Source organism: Podarcis cretensis, assembly GCF_951804945.1.
Source record: "Podarcis cretensis genome assembly, chromosome: 9".
NCBI classification, from domain to species: Eukaryota; Metazoa; Chordata; class Lepidosauria; order Squamata; family Lacertidae; genus Podarcis; species Podarcis cretensis.
In genome coordinates, this window is record NC_137178.1 from 17,658,676 (window position 1) to 17,679,276 (window position 20,601).

General features: G+C 41.9%; 1 protein-coding gene across 6 annotated transcripts in view; it reads left to right on the plus strand.

Moving 5' to 3' along the window:
- The window catches only part of CCSER1 (coiled-coil serine rich protein 1), a 725,174-nt gene that overhangs the window by 348,386 nt on the left and 356,187 nt on the right, over window positions 1–20,601 (plus strand). For all 6 annotated transcript variants that reach the window (XM_079990786.1, XM_079990785.1, XM_079990787.1 and 3 more), the window contains exon 7: window positions 14,986–15,063. In XM_079990786.1, the coding sequence (XP_079846912.1) occupies window positions 14,986–15,063 (78 nt within the window). The remainder of the gene's footprint in view (window positions 1–14,985; window positions 15,064–20,601) is intronic.

The window sequence follows — 20,601 nt, forward strand, 5'->3', positions numbered from 1 at the left end:
CACACTATTCTCTTTGATTTTATTCTCTTTGATTCCCCTCTCCCTCCATATTATTTGATATCTGTGTCCTGTGGCAAGGACTGTGTTAATTTGCATAGTGCATCAATATCTGGACAAATAATAATTAGGGTTTGAAGTTTCAATATAAACTAGAGCTTCAAGGCACTTGCTTTTCTCTCTGAGCTGCTCTTAATCAGCTACCTAGCCTCTGAGATTATGCTGCTTTCCAGTTTTCAGGTATTTTTTTTTTTATGAACACATTTACTTGTAAGTCACGAATCAGTGGCCCATGGTGAGAAAGAAATCTTTGTATAATTATCTAGTTAATTGTGGTCATGTACGTGCCTATATTGGGTTCTCCAGTGTCTCATAAGGCATAACAATAGAGATGCACGTCTTTTTAGAATTCCCCATTCAGTGGTGTAAAAACATTTGTTTTACTTTGGTCAGACATCAATGAGCAACGAAGCAGATCTGCTTCATGGAGCACTCTTTAGTAGGCAAGAGCTTTGGGCGACAACACTGTGCATATGTTTTCAGTGCATGCTGTTTACCTTTCTATTATTAGAACTTTCCACTTCCTCTCTGCTGCTCCAGGCCAGGAAAGAGGTTTCTGCACCACCACCACCACTGCTGAGCCAGAATCTTCCACCCCATTTACCACTGAAATATTGAAAGGAGAAAGGAAATGGTCTGACACTGTTTAAGACTGCCAAAGCAGAGCTCTTTCTCCACCAGTGACTGTTGCTCTGGCCCAGTCTTCTAACTATCATCCCTCTGTAGAGGATGCATCAGACAATATTTCCTTCTGGTCTGGTTCACATGCCTAAAGGGGAGTGAAAGTACTAAGCATGCCCCCTTACCCTGTCTCTGACATCTTGGGACATTGATACAGGTGTACAGTGGTACCTCAGGTTAAATACTTAATTCGTTCCGGAGGTCTGTTCTTAACCTGAAACTGTTCTTAACCTGAAGCACCACTTTAGCTAATGGGGCCTCCTGCCACCACCGCACCACCGGAACACAATTTCTGTTTTCATCCTGAAGCAAAGTTCTTAATCCGAGGTACTATTTCTGGGTTAGTGGAGTCTGCAACCTGAAGCATATGTAACCTGAAGCGTATATAACCCAAGGTACCACTGTAGATCCAGATCACGTATATAGACCCACATTACACAGTCAGTTACTAGGCCTTATCTGGGAAATTGAGCGTTTGAATGCAAAAGCCTTGCACAGACAGTGTCATAACTCAAGACCTGGGGATCTTGTAGTGCACTACATAGGATGCTGATGAGGACATGTTTCCTCAAGGGAGAACCATCAGTATCTTATTAGAAACCCTCTTTACTGAAAGACACAGATGTGCAACTATCCTCTGACTTAGAGGATGGGTTCCCACTTTACCTCTATCTCTCTAGACTCACTAGAAAAGTAGAAAATAATTTTAGGGTCTTTCATCCAGTCAATTCCAGGGAGGTGGAGCTAACACACAGGCATCAGTTGGCTCTAATTCAACCAACAAGACCCACTTGGAGCTGTCCAAGGCCCTCTTCTTGTCTCCTCTGCTTGACTTTGACCAGACACAACCCACTTCCATGTGAACCTCAAGCTCCCATGGAACTGGCAGACTTCCCAGAATGTTGGAGGCAGGACTGGCACAAACAGCATTGCTTTCCTCCACGCCTATGGGCTGGATTGGGAGAGGTATTGTTGCATGTGGCTCAGCTCAATCCATACTGGAACAGGGCATTGCCGTTTATTTATTGCACTCTCAGAGACCGACCGAAAAAGAACAAATTGAGAAGGTGCTCGGGGCATTAGCTTACTAGATGCAACAGATGCAACAGTTGCTGACAACTTTCAAAACTGTGATAGTTTGAAATACCGATCAGAAATAAACCACAACAAAGTCCACTGAACCAGTCAAACTCGGGAGAAGTGGAAAGGCAAATGGTCATTAATTCACAGACACAGGACTCTGAAGCAAGACAGGAACAGGCTGTTGCTGTGTGTCACTGCAGTAGAACCAATGGAGCAGAGCAAGCGCTGAGCCCAGGCCTCAACTACAGCAGCCAACAGGTTTTGTTCCGCTTGGCAAGAGTAGGTAACCAGACCAGTGCTGAAGTTTCACATGCCTGTTCCCTTCTCTCTTTGAAAAGTGTACTGTGTGGCCAGAGCTTACACAGTCCTAGACAGCTCTCATGAAATGGGTTTCATAGCTCAGGTCCCAGATGCCCTGACACGAGGAAGTCTGTAAATAAGGCACAGCAGCAGTAGCCTTGTTTTCTGCAAATGAATATGTGTGGGTCTAATATGCTATAAGACCTCATTGGCATTCTGACAAATTATTTTCAAAGTGTCACAGTGCTTTTAAATTCAGAGGAAATAATGTGTGTGGGGGGGGACCCTCACGTGCCATTTCATAGAATAAATTCTAAGGAAGCTTCAACATTTGTTTGTTTGTTGCAGGTATTAGTTGCTCTACAGACCTAAGCCCTCATAAAACAGTGTACAGAGAAAAATAAAAACAATATAACTGCAGGTAGAACATGAAGGGCTGGTTGGATACAGATAGAGAGGCATGAGAGTAGGGATGGAGGAGGAAACTGTTTAAAGCAGATTTATACATGAATTTTGGCAGTTCCAGCTGAACCCAGATTAGCTTGCATTGGATTGCCTCTTGCAACAAACACCTGCTCAAGTCTGAGCCACCTATGCGTTGCTGCTTTAAAAAGCAAACCAACTATACAGAAATATTTTATCGTATACATATAACATATAAAAGAATTGAGACTCACTATATTTATGCAGTATGATTTTCTATTAATGTAAATTAATTAATTAAATTAATTTATACACCACTATATGCCATACTAAGGGAGGCGGGTGGCGCTGTGGGTTAAACCACAGAGCCTAGGACTTGCCAATCAGAAGGTCAGCGGTTCGAATCCCCACGACGGAGTGAGCTCCCGTTGCTTGGTCCCTGCTCCTGTCAACCTAGCAGTTCGGAAGCACGTCAAAGTGCAAGTAGATAAAGACGTACCGCTCGGGTGGGAAGGTAAACAGCTTTTCCGTGCACTGCTCTGGTTCGCCACATGACCCAGAAGCTGTACGCTGGCTCCCTCGGCCAGTAAAGTGAGATGAGCGCCGCAACCCCAGAGTCGGCCACGACTAGACCTAATGGTCAGGGGTCCCTTTACCTTTATATGCCAGACTAGATCTCCAAGTGGTTTAGTCAGTTATATGTGCTGTTGTCTGTCTCTGTTTATGTGCTAGTCACTCTAGAAACCAATTGCATATAATCCTAGAATTGTAGAGTGGGAAGCTTTTCTGCAAGAATATCATGAGGGACTTTGTCAAAAGCCTTGCTGAAAGCAAGATACGCTACGTCCAGGACATTCCCCTGATCCACCAAGCTTGTAACTTGGATGGCCTTGGATGGCAGAGTAGCACTTAAGATTGCTTCCAACCCCCTCAGCCAGCTTTAAGGTTGCTCAATTAATTAAAAATTATAGTTCCAGTGACAAGCGTTAAACACAATACAGAAACTTCTAAGTTATTAATGAATTTTTAAAGAGCCTCAAAAACACATTCCTCTTCAATACATTTGAGAAAAGTTTCTTAATGAAGGTCTTTTCGGTATGACTTACCAGGGGGAAAGCTGGCTTTTAATCCCTTAGATTAACATAATGAGTTTGTTTATTTTTAGGCGTGGGATGGGGAGTGTTTTCCGAGAAATCACTGACAGAAACTGCAAGCTGTACAATTTTAAACTAAGTGATAATTATGCTTTTCAGGGATTTATTTTGAAGTTTGAAACATTCTTTATTATAGCGTAGTTTCAGAGTTAATTGCGGGAGGAGAATAGTTAATAACTCTCTCCTAATTTTATCCACACCAATAGAACACTGTTGTGATAAATTTAGCTTAATGCCAAATATTTCTTTACATGCCACAATACTTGCAAAAAAACATAATAATATATATAAAGTGTAAAAATGTGATCATGTTGGGTATCTGCAGTTGGGGGGGGGGGTAGTACAATGTAAAATCTCAGGAATAATGGTCAAACGTGCAATTTTTATTCATTAATATATTTCCTCTATTACTGTTTGGCTCCTGGGAATATATTAGAATAAGAATGACTATGCTCTGTAAATAATTACAGAAGAATGTGTGCAGTTATACCATGGCTTCTGTCTTCTTTTGGATTTTGAATTAAGAGTTTCCTGTCTGCTTCTGTCACTCAAGCAGGGCTGGTCTGCCCATGAAGCAAGGCGAGGCAGCTGCCTTGGGTGGCAGATCTGGACCCACTAGAAGGGGCAGCAGATTGGCCTGTTACCTTCTCTTCCACCCCGCCCTCCTCCAGCGCCATTTCCTCCCTTCTCATTCCATTGGTGATATTAACTTTCCTCTATCATTTCAAGGCTGATCTTCACTCTCCCCTTTCATTCTTCAGTCCCTTCTCTCACTTCAACTGGCAGGGGAGGTGCCATTTTGTGGTTCACCTCAGGTACCAAATATCTTCGGGCCAGTCCTGATCTCAAGCCACAGTCAACAACATTTGGAAGCCTCTTGTAATAATACCTTTATTGTCATTGTACAACCTGTGTACAATGAAATTAAATGAGCCTACTTCCTCGCCCCCAAAACACTCAGTCTCGTTGCACTCTGTGTGCTTATTGAACAACACACCACCTCACAAGTCAATTTCGCTATGTTATTTTCCGTTTAACAGCCTAACAGCCTGCGGATAGAAGCTATTTTTTAACCTGTTGGTACGGCTGATTATACTTCTATATCTCCCGCCCAAGGGTAGAAGATTAAAGAGGTGATGGCCGGGGTGTGAGTCATCCCTGAGATTTTTTCTTGCTCTCCTAAGGCAACGATCCCTTGCGATGTCATCTAGTGGACTCAAGGGACAGCCCATGATATCATGATCTGTATTCACCACCCTCTGTAGAGACTTTCTGTCTGTGGCTGTTAGGCCAGCATACCACACATATTGTACACTGTAGTACAATATGAAAGGACACTTTCTATTGTGGACCGGTAAAAGGAGTTCATCAATTGTTGTTTAACTTTATTCTTTCACAAGACCCTGAGGAAATGGAGTCTCTGTTGGGCCTTTCTGACCACCTGAGTTATGTTGATTTTCCAAGTGAGGTCCTCACTAAGGTAAACTCCCAGGAATTTAAAGGAGGAGACTCTCTCCACCCAGCCCCCCCCCCCCCCGATATACAACGGGGCAGGTTCCCCTCTCTTCCTCCAGAAGAGCATTCAGGTAAGAATGGAATTCCCAGGGATTTATTCCATATGTTAAATCCACACACACAGGCAAAATTGTAATGGTTGTAGGAAGTGTGGGATGATCCAGAGCTCATCTATCAAGTCCTGTGAAGACTTGAGGGGATCCCATTTGGGCCCCAAAATGTTCAACCACTGGCCTCCAAAGCCTGGTTTAAGGAAGAATTAGTGGTGATCTCACATGCCCTCTCTCATGTATTGAAAGCTGTTAGTATCGGCAGATAAAAGATTGGGCTAACTGGTGCTACCCACTTACATATCCTTTTAGTGTCTCAGAGGGGTTGTGTGAACCCTCCTGCTATTGCTTGTACTTGTAAAATACCCAGACACCAATGCAATGATTCACTCAACCCTGAAAATAAGGCCTTTCTGAATCATACTAGTACTGAATGTTGAGGGGAAATTTAAGCTAAATAAATGTTTTCAATCCTGTTCATTTGTATCCTTAGGGTTTATTGGACTGATGGTTTTCTTTTTTTCTTCTTCTCTCCCTCCCCCCCCCCCCCCCCCTTCTGTAGTCTACACATAAGTGATCTATGTTATATTGTGATGACCATTGGCTATAGATGATGATAAAACCTGAAATGTTTCTACACAGTTCTGGAGGCCTAGAACCACTTTTGTTTATTTTATTTTTAAAAATTCTGATTGTGTAGAATTCAAGTTATTCATTGAGAGAGAGAGAGAGAGATCTTTCTTTCAACTTCATAAGTGGTATGAGTGGTTCTGTCAAATTTTGAATAAGACTTTAACTAGCAGTAATGGGTTCTGTGGCAATTACATGTTCAGAGGAATAATGTGAGAGTTTCTGAAACAGTGGTAATTCAGTTTCCTTTCTATGTAGACAGCTTTGAGAAGGTGAGATATTAGGGACAGTGTCGGAAATTGGAGACTCAAGCTGTGAACGTCAAATGCAACCGCAGGAATCCTTCATTTACTTGCATGAGTTCTCATATCCGTACAATATCTTGAAAACTTAGCTGCTGACATGGTGATTACCTTTGAGTCTCTTGAAGAATTTATACAATGCATGAATGAAAAAAAGATGCATGGAATGGTGTTAATCAAGTTGATATATCACAGGCAAGAAACCTCCAGCTCACAGACTCCATTTCTAGGCCTCTTCTGCCTCAGGGTAATTTTTATGTGAGTGAAGTGGTTGCTACTTCCTGCAGCTCCATTTCACACTGCTCTGCTAACTGCACAATGGGGGTTGGGGAGGTTTATAATCTGGTTACTTCTCACACTAACTTGCCCCACCAATTTAGGGACCAGTAGAAGATGATGTTGTGGTGCAACTGTGCTATCTTCACCTCCAGTCAGTTGCTTTGCTGATGTTTAGCTTCTGGTGGCAAGGCAGCAGCAAGGTTGGCCCTGTGCAAATGCCCCAGTGGAGGCAATAGGCTGCTCCTTCCAGTGCTCCTGCCTTAGCAACCTCGCTGCCGCCTAACCTCTCTTCCTCCTTGAAGCAGCAGTGATGCAATTGACAAGAGATCAGGTGAGCGCTATCACCCCACCTCACTGTCCAGTGCACTTCACTTGGGAAGACAGGCAAACTACAGTGGTACCTAGGGTTAAGTACTTAATTCGTTCTGGAGGTCCGTACTTAACCTGAAACTGTTCTTAACCTGAAGCACCACTTCGGCTAATGGGGCCTTCTGCTGCTGCCGCACCGCTGGAATATGGTTTCTGTTCTCAACCTGAAGCAAAGTTCTTAACCTGAGTCTCCTTCTTTGGAGGTCTTTAAGCAGAGGCTTGACAACCATATGTCAGGAGTGCTCTGATGGTGTTTCCTGCTTCGCAGGGGGTTGGACTCGATGGCCCTTCTGGTCTCTTCCGATTCTATGATTCTATGATTCTATGAAGCAATGATTCTTCAACATCAACCTTGTTGGACTGGTCATGTTGTTCGAATGCCTGATTATCATCTTCCAAAGCAACTTCTCTATTCCCAACTTAAGAATGGAAAGCGAAATACCAGTGGACAATGAAAGAGGTTTAAAGATACTCTCATGGCAAATCTAAAAAAAAAGAAAAGAAAGTAGTATAAGCACTGATGACTGGGAAAGATTGGCCTATGAGCACTCCAATTAGAGAATAGCCTTTACCGAAGATGTTGTGGACTTTGAATAAGCACGAATTCAGGGCAAAAAGGAGAAAAGAGCAAAGAGGAATACACGTTTTGCAAACCCTCACTGTGTCCCCTCACCTATGTCCCCACTGTGGAAGGACATGTGGATCCAGAATTGGCCTCCACCGTCACTTACAGAATCACTGTTAAGAGCGTTTCCATGGAAGAGAATCATACTCGGCTACGAGTGATCACCAAAGAAAAAGAAAGAACTATCTGACGATACTGCATCACTGATTTCTCCCAGGGCATTTCCTGCCTTCAGACATTGCCAGAATGGTGTGAGAAGAAATCATAAGAAGATGGAGTTTGTCTTGGGAAGCAGCTTGTTTCAGCTAGGACAGGACTTTGGGGGCAGGCATCTTGGCCCTGTTCAACATGATAAACAGCAGGAACCCTAAATGCATCAGGGCTACCTTACCACGTTTAGGAGTAAATGAAGTGAAGTAATATGCATTTCCAGCTACAAAGATATGCCTCCAAAAGTCCAGTCATAAAATTACCAAACATCACCACTGTTTTGCTTCGTAATCACTTTCTTATATCCTCAGTAAGTCTGTCTGTGTGTTTCCTATAAACATATAACAGTTGTGGCTAGCAAAAAGCTAATTGATTCTAGCATGAGAGCCTCTTTAAATAGCTCAATTGCTTATCCAGGCATTATGGTATTTTTGAGTGGAAATACATGGGTTTCCTGAGCATGTGGCAAAAAGTGACATCTATGCCTTTTCGTATTAATCCTGTCTGTCACTGTCGGTTTCTAAATGTAACAGTGTTTTACAGCAATCCAATAGTGTCTCTGACTAACTGATCATGTTTATTAAAAACACATCAGTCACTTTTTCTCCAAATGGTAACTCCTACACCAAGTTATCAATAAGAGTTTATAAGCAATGTAAATTAGAGCCTGTTTAGCTTCCTACTGATCTTTATTTTATTATTTTCAGTTCAACATAGCTGAAAGCACATTTGCTTCCAGAAGAAATGTTTGATACACATTAGCTCAACATACACCTGTTGTTTAGTGTTAATTTCTCCTGTGCTCTACATTAGGTCATTAGCTCATGCCAGAAATTTTAAGTATAACGATCATTTAAAAGGATTGTCCCACTCTAGTTGGCTTACTTAAATCAGCTATGATGCCAAGATAGGTCTTGATTCAGTTTTCCCCAAAGAAGTTTGATTGGTGTCTGCTTTAAAAGAGATCCAAAGCACTAGTCTGTGGTGCTCGGAGCCATCCCCAATTCCCTATAATAATTAGAGCTGCCTCTGGGCACTTCACATTTATCCCATCAGCGGAAGGTTTGTAATGGAGCCTACCTCTCCTTTGTAAGGCACAAGAAGTACACATTAGTCATTGTGTGTGTGTGTTGCATTAGCCACCGGCCATCACCGCAAACCACCATCACATAAATCAAAACTATAAGCCTGGCAATTTAAATGAAGGAAGATGTTTTGCACCTGCACAGCTCCTGGGTCTTGGAGACCAGTGAGATCTTCTGCTTCTGCTATGATCTTGGAGCCGGGGCGGGGGGCGAGTCTGAAGCTGCCACCTCCATACCAGCAAGAACTACATGGTGAAGGAAATAATACTGATTAGTTGCTTTAAGTTTATTATTCATTTTGTTGTGCTTCTTTTTTTCGAGAAATAGCCACAAATGTGAACTGTGTAGTAACAAAAGGAACAATACAAGAAACATATTTTTTTAAAAAAAAAACATAGACATGAATAAGATATCCTACAATTTCAGAAGGCATCCTAAAAATCCACAGAATCCTTGAAAAATGCACACAAAATGAGTTGTGCTTCCCCAAATGATAACAAACAGGGCCTCCTCTACTGGCCTCTAGCTGTGGATAGGTTGTTATTGGCAGAGGCAGTCTCTAGCCACACACCATGCATTTAAAGCTCATGACTTTTCCCAAATAATACTGGGGACTGTGTTGTGCCCCTCAGAGAGCTACAATTCCCAGCACCCTTCACTAACTATGGTTGTCAGGATCCTTTGGGGGAAGCCATGTGCTTTAAATGTATGCCAGGATTGTGACCTGAGTCCCAAGTTGTTGCCAGGAGTTTTGGCAGTGTGCCGCAAGTCAAATGCAAAGCATAAGATAATAAAGTAAAGTAAAGGTACCCCTGCCCGTACGGGCCAGTCTTGACAGACTCTGGGGTTGTGCGCCCATCTCACTTAAGAGGCCAGGGGCCAGCGCTGTCCGGAGACACTTCCGGGTCACGTGGCCAGCGTGACATCACTGCTCTGGCGAGCCAGAGCCGCACACGGAAACGCCGTTTACCTTCCCGCTGGTAAGCGGTCCCTATTTATCTACTTGCACCCGGAGGTGCTTTCGAACTGCTAGGTTGGCAGGCGCTGGGACCGAGCAGCGGGAGCGCACCCCGCCGCAGGGATTCGAACCGCCGACCTTTCGATCGGCAAGCCCTAGGCGCTGAGGCTTTAACCCACAGCGCCACCTGCGTCCCCGCAAGTCAAATGCAAAGCATAAGATAATACCACCCTCTAAAGGAGTGGTGGGGAGGCTTCCCTCCTCTCCTCTGTTGCCATATCCCCACACCGCCCCAGTGCATGGATCATCACAAATGCAAGGGGATTTCCTCTCTCACCTCTCCCCCCCCCCCATCCCATGCCATCTCAAAATCTGCAATGAGAAAGACAGCTATCTCTTGCCAGAGGTCTGAACTGACCACTTGCAGAAGGCTCCCTCCCACTTTGACTTCCTTTCTCTACCCATTTTAGATGCCCGACCCATTCTTCCCACCTTGCCCTCCCTCCAAGCTCCTCTCTCCATCTGCATGGAATTAAGCGAAAGGGTGCATATTTTCCTTTTTTTTAATAAAATTTTTATTAGGTTTTCACATTTTATACACAAACACACAACAAAAACAAAAACAAAACATATATAATTTCATACTCTTACTTTCTTTACCCTCTTTCCTTGACTTCCCCCCACCCCCTCTTCATACATCCCAATTCCAATAATTAATTCAGCAAGTTCTTATCTCTCATCTTTAACATATTATTATTGTTTTTAAAACTTAACTCTTTTTATTTATCCACATTTAACTTATCCAATTCTCTTATAAACATTAAATCTTTTTTCTAAGGTCGACCTAATTTCTCTCCCACGAATTTCTCCCTTTATATTTTAATTAATTATATGTCATAATGGCCAAATACAAAAATCATAAAATTTTAAAATTCTGTTCTCCCCTCCCTCCCTACCCCGGTTTCCATCCCTTATGTCCACAGAAACAGTTCCTAGCCCGGATTCCTCACATCCGAGGCCTTCAAGTCTCTGTCAGTCTCTCTCCGCCGATTTTGTTGGTAACCCTTTTTGTTGGTCCTCAGGTCTCGAAGGAGTTCAGTCGCAGTCACACCAAGTTTTCTTCCATCCAAAATACTTAAAAGCAGTTGCTGCAAAAGATCAGCTGCTCTCCCATACTCAAAGAGGAAGTCCCAATCATATTTCTTTATTCTTTTAAATTCCAGTATTCCAGGTACTCCAGGGACTTCCTCCTTCATCTTTCTCATCTTTCTCAGATTTGTAATCCGAAGATCTTCTTCTTTATTTCCTGACAATATAGGCTTCTGATTGATATTTTCCTTTTCCGCTCCTTCTTTCCTCTCCACCTGTTCCAAAAATGTCTCTTCTGGTTCAGCTGCAGATTTCTTATTAGTCAAATCCTTTATGCATTCAGCAGAGTTGTTTGTTTTAGAATTCAAGGTCATAAGTTCTTTGTTCATAGCCGTACTCTGCTCTTGCAGGATTCCCACGAGAAAAAACATTTTTTCTATCTCTGCCAGTAATTTTCCCTCTGCAGCCATTGTAATGTCTCTAGTTCCCCCTAGGGGGATTCCAATTACTTGATAGTCCTTTTCCAACAGTCCGTTACTTATTGTTTATAGCTACGTTGTTTCCAACCACCTCAGTTCAAATGCAACACTTTTAATTCAGAGAGTTATTAAGTAACAAAGTTCTTAACTTTAACCGCCCGTTTGACAGCTCCTTTGACAGCTGTCAAACTCCTTATTCTTTTTCCTCCGGCTTACGCACAGGACACTCCCTAAGGGTTCTAAGGGTCCCCGCGTCGCCGGCGCGGTAAGACCCGTCCTCAGCAGAGCCGATTCCCTCCAGAGCTCGGAGGGAATCCGCCATTAATCCGATCGCGCTAACCCGGAAGTCAGGGGTGCATATTTTCCATCCCTGTTATATGGTGCCAAGGAGTCTTAAGGAGGGATTCCCAGCAGCTGGGCTTTGACAGCTTCCCTCTTGTATCAACAACAATCTTTTCCCACTGCAACCATGGCAAACTGAGGCTGGGCTGCAGTGCCAGCATACCTGAGCACTCAACTACCCCCCAAAAGACCAAGCCCTATCCGTTGGGCCCTATTCATGGATTTATATATACATGTATCCTGTTCTTCTAGTGTCTATATACTTACTTAGAGTGGCTTGCAATAATTTCAAATTACTTAGTCAATTACCTTTCGTAAGCCACCTTGGGACTAACTTTAAATAAAGATTTGCATTATTTTAGGGCCTTCCTAAAGCTATTCAGGCTTGCAGCTGTGAAGATGTATGTTAATGCATATCTCTCGATAGATAGCTATTAATATTTCCTCCTACATTTTTGTACTGGAAATTGTTTCTTTATACATATGTGTGGGGAACAACCTGCTGAGACCAGTATTCAGTATTCAGCTGCAGGTGGGTGGGAAAAATGGTGCAAGATGCCAGACTCTACCTGATGGCTCTTAAGTCTCAAAGCAAGTCAAGGGGGGAAGAAGGGGAAGAAGAAGAAGAAGAAGAAGAGAAGAAGACTTGGAAGAAGGTGTCAGTGGCATACTGAGGGAAGATAAAGGAAGTGGTGGGTTAACTGCTTCCTCCATGGTAAGCAGGTCTTCTGTGTGGGAAGTGGAAAAGTGTCTGCAATCTGTGTGCCTGGTGGTCTTCATTTTATTGGCAGGGAGCAGCTGCTCTACACTTTGAGGTGTCTGGACACCTGGGACTGCAAAAACGTGTTGCAAGTTTCATGCTGCATTGTGAAAAGGTTGAAATAAGTGTAATATACTTTTGAGTAGGAATCAGTGCTGAAAACCTTGCAACTGAATATAAATTTTATAGCACATTCCAGAATACCTGGTGTGTGTATTTCTTATACTCCTGTCTCTCTGTATATCTATAATTATATCTCTCTATATATTACTCGGTGTTTACCTTTATACCACACTGCTATACTGCAAATTTATGTGTAGGCATGCACTCATGCATATAATATATACATTTTCTTCTGTTTTCATTTTTCAAGTTTGGAAATGAACTTCTTATATATTTCTGTTTGCCAGGAGTAATGTCCCTGCGTTTTAAGACAAGAAAGAAATGTAGAGGTTATTCAGAACAGAATTAACTTGCTTAGGTTGCCATGTATTTTACTAAAGCTTTAATGAGCCATTTTGCATGTTTTAAATGTTGTGACTGCAATTATTCTCACTGCTTCATCTACTCTCCAAAGGACTTTTGTAATTTCAGTATGGAACCACTTTTGACAGGTCATTTTAACTTATTTAGCTATGGAGGCTTCAAGTCTGAATTTTGTATTACTTAAATATGTTCTCAATGAATGTCAGCATGTTAGACATTTGCACGTGATATTTAGCTCCTGCACAGAATGAAAGGATCTTGCACCAAGCTATGGATGACACCCTTCTCTGTGAATATTGGGCAACTTGTAATTTTATTGCTGCCCAGATCCTTCTGTAGCATATTATGCATAGAAAAATGAACAGATATCACAAATCCTTTGCTGTGCAGTGCTTTATTAACAAGTGCATCACTTTGCAAACCTTAAGGTGTTTACTGTGGAGTTGTCCCATAAGCTTTCATGAAGAAATTCTTATTGAGATCAGTATGGTTATAAGTTACCATTGATCAGGTCCTAGTACTCAGCAGATGTGTTTAAATGTATCAGTGAAAATGGAATGACCCCACTTCCTAACTATCCCAAAAAGCCCATACAAAACTTGCATGGTATACAGATGAGAGGATTTCTGCCTGCACTAAAATAAATATATGCCACAAGAACGCAAGAGAATTGTGACTGGCTCTTTTACTGTTCCTTAAAAAGTCTAAAATTCTGAAATATTTATTCAGTCATATCCCATCTGCTTGCTGTACTCAACTTCCAGGCTGTGAACTTATACTGAACTAAATGACCAACAATACAGTTGAAGCAATCACCCTGAAAATAAGTTGGAAATGCACTTCCTCTCTTTAAATAGCTATAAAATACACAGATTGTCTTCTCCTTTCTTTAGTTATCAGGATTTATTTGTTCTCTTGCTTCTAATATCCACTGAAGATATTTTCTGCCAGTATTAACTTCTTGGATCAATAATTTTTGATGGCAATCTTGAGGGAAGTTGGTGTCTGACAGCTATCATAGCACTGTAGTCTCTTGCTGAAAAGCAGTTACCACAAACAAAATTGGCTCTATCTTTGGGAGTGATGTTCACAAGACTGCACATATTTTATAGTACAATTATCTAGGGTGGCTGTCATGCCCTCTCTGTTTAGAAAAATAGGGTCACAGCTTGAACAGTCCAGTTTTATGAGTTGGAGCGAGAGGCAATAAGTTTTCACATACAGTTTACATCAGGGATGCAGAACCTGTGACCCTCCAGTTGTTACTGGACTACAACTCCCATAATTCCTGACCTTTGACTATGCTGGCTGGCCATAGTGGGAGCTGGGGTCCAACAACCTCTGAAGGGGCACAGGCTTCCCATCCTTGGTTTATATTTTCTGAAAGAGTGTGGAACTGCTCATATAGTCAGATATACTGTACAGTGTGTGATCTACCATCCACATCTTGTGCTTGACACTGCCAGCTAGGCCACAAATTAAAACATCAGGCCTGATGCTTGTCAGTCATCCCCCTTATACCCCCACAAGTAAGAAGCAGGATCCTGAAGTTTGCCCTCCTTCCATATATTAAATTTATATTTTTATATTATATTGTTGTGAGGTGTGTGTGTGGGGGGGGGGGAGTAGGCTGTTTGCTATGACCCTTCCAACCCTTGGATCCCTTGGATCCAGCAAGTGTTAAAATATAAGCCAGGCTAGCTTCCTGATGAGGTGATTGCCTGGGTGATGGGCCATTAAGGGGAACAAACTGTTTCTATTGTATTTGCTAAAGGTGTTTATTAGCTTGTGTTTTTCAGTACTTAACTTTGAAGATCTTAGGCTACAATCCTAACCCTACTTAAATGGGAGCAAGACCCATTGAATTCAATAGGACTTACTTCTGAGTAGATATGTTTATGATTGTGTTTCTCATTATTTGCTACTCCATATGGTGTTAAAATGCATCAGGAAAAATGCTCAAAGTAGAATGCTTGCTTCAGTTACAGTTTTTTGTATCATTATTTGTTTTCTCTTCATTGTAACAGATGGGGTGCTCAGCTACACCAAGCGCTTAAACAGTGGATTTGTCACAGGCTAATCTAGATTTTATTTTGCTTTTCTTGTAGAGTGCAGATATGAGTCCTGCAAGCAGTACCAACTCGCTTCCTGTCAGCCCACTTACTGAAGAACCGTTGCCATTCAAGGTAAATAGCTTTCATCACAGAGTCAATGATACTTGCAGTATTTGACTTAAACAGGTGCATGCTTCCAAGTACCCTGGCTATAATTGTATGTTTACAAAAATCATGAGAAGTTGACTGATATACAGAATGGCAGAGGATATGCTGGAAGCAGACTTGTACTCTTGGTGAGACATTAATGTTAGGCAAAACTTTAAGCCCTGTTTTGCCAAGACTCCAGGAAATACCCTGGATCTCAATTTCCTTATGTTTGCTTTTAATCAGTATGTATCGGCATCTTTTAAAACTCCTGTTTGCCTGCTCAGCAAGCAGATGGGTGTGTGTGTATGGCTGTTGTGGTGGGGCATCTACCCTTCTCTACATCCAGAGAGGAAGCTGCTTCTCTTATCTACAGGAATAGCTGCACCTTGTAAAACTACTGTGTGAGCAGAGACCTCCTAATCAAAAACCTTTATTCTTCCTGATCAGCCAAACAGCCCTGGGTTATGTCTCCACTTTGTCAATAGGGCATGTTAGGTGAACACGGCATAATGCATGGCCCACAATTATTATTTTATGACATCTGCTGAAGCCACCATACTATCCAAAAGTACTTCTATCACCCTGATGACATTTCTCTCTTTTCCCTCTGGCACCAGGGTTGCTGGCTGCAGATGGGGATTGCAAGTGGTTCAAGTCAAGTACTAACCTTATAGACCATAGTCCTCTTCATTTATTATTATTTATTTATTCCTTACATTTATATGCCACCTTTATCCTCCAAGGATTTCAAGGTGGTGTACACGGTTCTCCTCCTCCCCATTTCAGCCTCACAACAATCTTGGGAGGTAGGTCAGGCTAAGAGATAAGGACTGGTCCCACTTCATGAATGAGTGAGGATTCGAACCCTGCTCTCTCAGGTCCTAGCTCAACACTCTAACCATTATGCCCTGAAGAGTCACTCCTGTGCCATTGCCTGCTCTATCACTCCAGGTTCTGGATAACTTGGTGGTGACCGACTAGACTAGAGAATCTGTGGTCCTCCAGATGGCGTTGGACTACAGCTTTCATCTTCCCTGACAATTGCTCATGTTGACAAGCACCAATAGGAGTTGAAGTACAACAACATCCAGGAAGCCACAGATTCCCCATCCCAGTACTAAGCCATCCCTTTGGGAATTTGACACTGATTCTTCTGGATGACTGCTTTTTTATACCTTCAATTTTAGGGTACTTGTTACCTTTCCAGGTATTGGGGCATGGACCTTACCACCTGAACCTAGGTACCTGACAGACACATAGTCTGCATGTATGTACAACCTAGGTTTCCCTTATCCCTCCATTCTTCCATCATGGAACTCAAGCTGGCATGCCTTCAGTATGTTCGTTTAGCTTCATCTCGACTATGGTCCTCCAGTCAATGTCACGAATTTATATAAAGAGTGACTTTATATAAAGAATAACTTATGAGAAGGTGGTGATTTGTTGGCATCTGCTCGTTTGAAGAAGACTGAGAAGACAGGTGACAACTGTGTGTAGGCATACGGAGACACATTGTTGTATGCTCGTTTTAAAAAATAGCAGGATATTAAAAATAAAACCAGGGGTGCATTTGTTTTGGCTTTTGAAGGAAAGACTTCCAGCTTTCCTGTGGAACTCATGTAAGCATTGAGGTCAGGCTCAGGGGAGATTCATGTGCAACTCCCAGCCAGCACCGTTGAGGGGAAATAAAAGTAATATAAAATGCAACCGTTTCTGTTATTGCTTGCTGACTTGCTCCAGGAGAGAGCAACATTGTTTCAGCAGTAACGTGAGTGAGTGATTTCATATGCAAAACCCCTTTCCAAATACTGTCAGTCTATAATAGTGGTTTGTGATGACAGGGAATATATTACTCTGGCCAATTTGATAGTCGTACTTCCCAACTTCCCGTGAAGTGAGCAGTAATGTTTAGATGTTTAATTTGATTTGTTTTGGGTGGTTCTGTTTGTCACTTAACAACAGGGTAGAAGAATTGGGCCTCTGTGGAATAGTAAACTATGGTTTACTTTTGAATTTGAAATAAGTTTTAGCTGTCTCTTTGGAATATCAGTTCTGACCTAAGAAGAAGGGGGTGCCCTTTCAATGTGTTTGCTGTACAAACGTGGGTGGCACTGTGGTCTAAACCACTGAGCCTCTTGGGCTTGACCATCGTAAAGTCAGCAGTTTGAAACCACATGATGGGATGAGCTCCTGTTCCTCTGTCCCAGCTCCTGCCAACCTAGCAGTTCGAAAGCACACCAGCATGAGTAGATAAATAGGTACTGCTGTGGCAGGAAGGTAGTGTTTCTGTGTGCCCTGGCTTCCATCACAGTGTACTGTTGCATCAGAAGCAGTTAGTCATGCTGGCCACATGACCCAGAAAAGTTAACTGCAGACAAACACTGGCTTCCTCGGTCTGAAAGCGGAAATGAGCGCCATAGTCGAATTCAGCTAGACTTAACTAGACTTACCTTTACCTTTACCTGTACAAACTAACCTCATCACAGATGACCTGGCTTTCTAATAAAGCTTATATGTCCAGGCAGTATGGGATTCATAGAGCATGTGAATTCTGGGACATCATATCTGAAATCCAAGCAGAGAGAAGTAAGTGTGTGTGTGTGTGTGTGTGTGTGTGTGTTTTACTCTTCCTTTCATACATTACCGGTACTTGTTTTTTTCCTTACAAGAAAACCTGTTCAAACTTTTTACAGCATACAGTGGTACCTCGCAAGACGAATGCCTCGTAAGACGAAAAACTCGCAAAACGAAAGAGTTTTTCGTTTTTTGAGTTGCTTCGCAAGACGGATTTCCCTATGGGCTTGCTTCACAAGATGAAAACGTCTTGCAAGTTTGTTTCCTTTGTCTTGCAAGTTTGTTTCCTTTTTCTTAAAGCCGTGCATTCACTTTGAGGAGCAACTCATAGCACGCGGTGTGGTAGCCTTTTTTGAGGTTTTTGAAGACTTTGGTGATTTTTGAAGTTTTTCCAAAGTCCGTGCTTCGCAAGACGAAAAAATCGCAAGATGAAAAAACTCGCGGAACGAATTAATTTCGTCTTGCGGGGCACCACTGTATTGGTTTAGATTTGGTAGGAACCTGATACATTGCTTTATGGGCTGGGTCTGTCCCACCTCAGCAGTCCTGGCATACATTGTGGGGCGAGTCTATCAGCAGATAAATGGCCTTTCCCTCTCTAAAAGAAGAAAGGTACAGATGGCATTAGGAGGTGGGTTAAATAGCTTGCTCCTGATGTAAAACGTACAGAGCAAATGTGCGGCTGAGGCATAGAGGGACAAAGGTCAGCTTTCATATCTATGAATAGCACTAATGCTGTTGCTCTTGCACATTAGGCCTGAGGACTCAATCACAGGAAATTTGGAATTAAAATCACCACTGTGCCTCCTACTGTGCCATTTCCTCAGCAGCTCATAACATCCTCAGTGTTGCTGCATACCCAGCTGCCATCTATAGGGGGTCCTTCAGGCTTTTTATGTGGCATTGTTTTTGACACTCAGTCTGAGAATTTTTTTTTTAAAATGATATGAGAGCAGTTTGGGGAGCACTCCATCCCTAGCTCAGTGCAAGAGGTGCCAGCTGGGCTAAAATTTTATCGAATGAATTAACAGAGCATTTTTCTGTGACTTCAGGTGGTAGTAAAAAATAGAAAACAGGATGGTGATGGGGCATGTCACGGTGCACATAATTAGCAGCAGCAGCAAATAGAGACAGAAGACTCGGCCTCACACTTACCCTTATTGAGGTGAGTCAATCAGAACTGTACACAGTACTTCAAATGCAGTTGCACCATAGATTTGTGTAGCATCAATGTGATATTGGCAGTTATATTTACAATTCCTTTCTTAATGACCCTAGCATGGAATTTGCCTTTTTCACAGTCACCACACACTAGGTTGACTTCTTCATCAAGCTAGCAAGGTCTCACTCCAGGTCTATCAATATTATATATGTGCATACACAGTAAGTTATTTGACTACAAACAAAACACAAGCCAGATTCTGATGTTGGTTTTTCAGAGATTACAGTGGCCAAGGCTGGTTTGGTACTTCAGTGAATATTAGCTTTATTTACCAAATTGATATTGAAATTGACAAAGCTTGTTCTGATTTGGGGGAATTGGTAATTCTTTCCAGTTTTTGCTAAGTTTAGTTACTCTGTTCTCGCCTCAGTATTTGACTGTGCTGATGCTAATCCCCCAAATGAGAAACAACACAATTAATAAAAGGAGATAATCCTAAGAAAAAGTATGGAAGTCTGCTGATAAAGCTCTCTTCCATCAAAGAGATCCCCACTAGATTCTGTCTTTGTGGCGGTTGTAGCCAGGTTACCAGCTTCAAATAGAAAATTATGAAAAGAATAATCTAGCAGCCAGGATCACTTGTAGTAGTGGGCCACATTATCCATTTGGAAAGAATCTTTCCCATCAAAAGGGAAAGAATCCATAATACGTTCATTGGTTTGAGAAATGTTTACCCATGTTTCCACTAAAATAGCCTCAATGAGGATTTCTGATCAAATAAAAACTGTCTAGATAAGGAAACTGTAAACTGGGGTAAATATTATGTTACCCATTAGGTTTCAGAAAGAAAGAATACTTAACATTAATGAGCTTTATGTGCCATTGAAATCAATAGATTTAAAGTGTATAGTTGAATGCTAAATTCAGCCTTACCAACATCGTGCCTTCCTGCTATTTTGGGTGACAAATCCCATCAGTCCCAGTTAACACCTTGGAGTTGTAGTCCCAGACAGCAGGAGGGTACCAGGTTGCAGATGGCTAGCTTAAGAAAATGAAGTGATTTCAGTCAAATTTAGTTGTGGATAATTTTTTTTTATTGATTTCATCCTACATCAGCTAAAGGTCTGTCTTATCAGTGCATTCTGCGAATGTACAAAAACAATGCAGTGCATTCTTGGTACATTAATTTCAGACAGAAAGCATAATATTAAACTTGTTTTTCTGTTTTAGGTGATTACAGTGTTACAACACCACACATACACACGATTTTTCCTGAACAAGGTATTACAATAAATGAAAGGCACACATAAAGTCAGGAGAGTATGCATAATTTCTCCGGTAATCAATAAAAGTAGACCATTTTCTTTCTTCTTTTTTTTTTTAAAAAAATACTTTTTGTTCTCTTTCTTTGCCTTCAATATAATTAGTAAGTTTTGACATCACCGTCAAGCAGTTTATTTTCCCATTCAGAAGCCGACAGAAAATTATTTCCAGCATCTAGCATAACAGACTGTGGCTGTAACAGCCATGTATGATATCATCTCCTGATATAGTATGCAGTGTTCTTAGCATCCATCAAGAGAAAAAATTTAGGAACTGAACTCAATTTCTCCTTCATTATTCCCCCCTCCCCGGTATATGCATTGTTTTTTCCTGGTGGTGGTAGTGTCTTAGTAGTGCCAAAGATCCACCATAACTCTTCTCTCTCTCTCTCTCTCTCTCTCTCTCTCTCTCTCTCACACACACACACACACACACACACACACACAGAGAGAGAGAGAGAG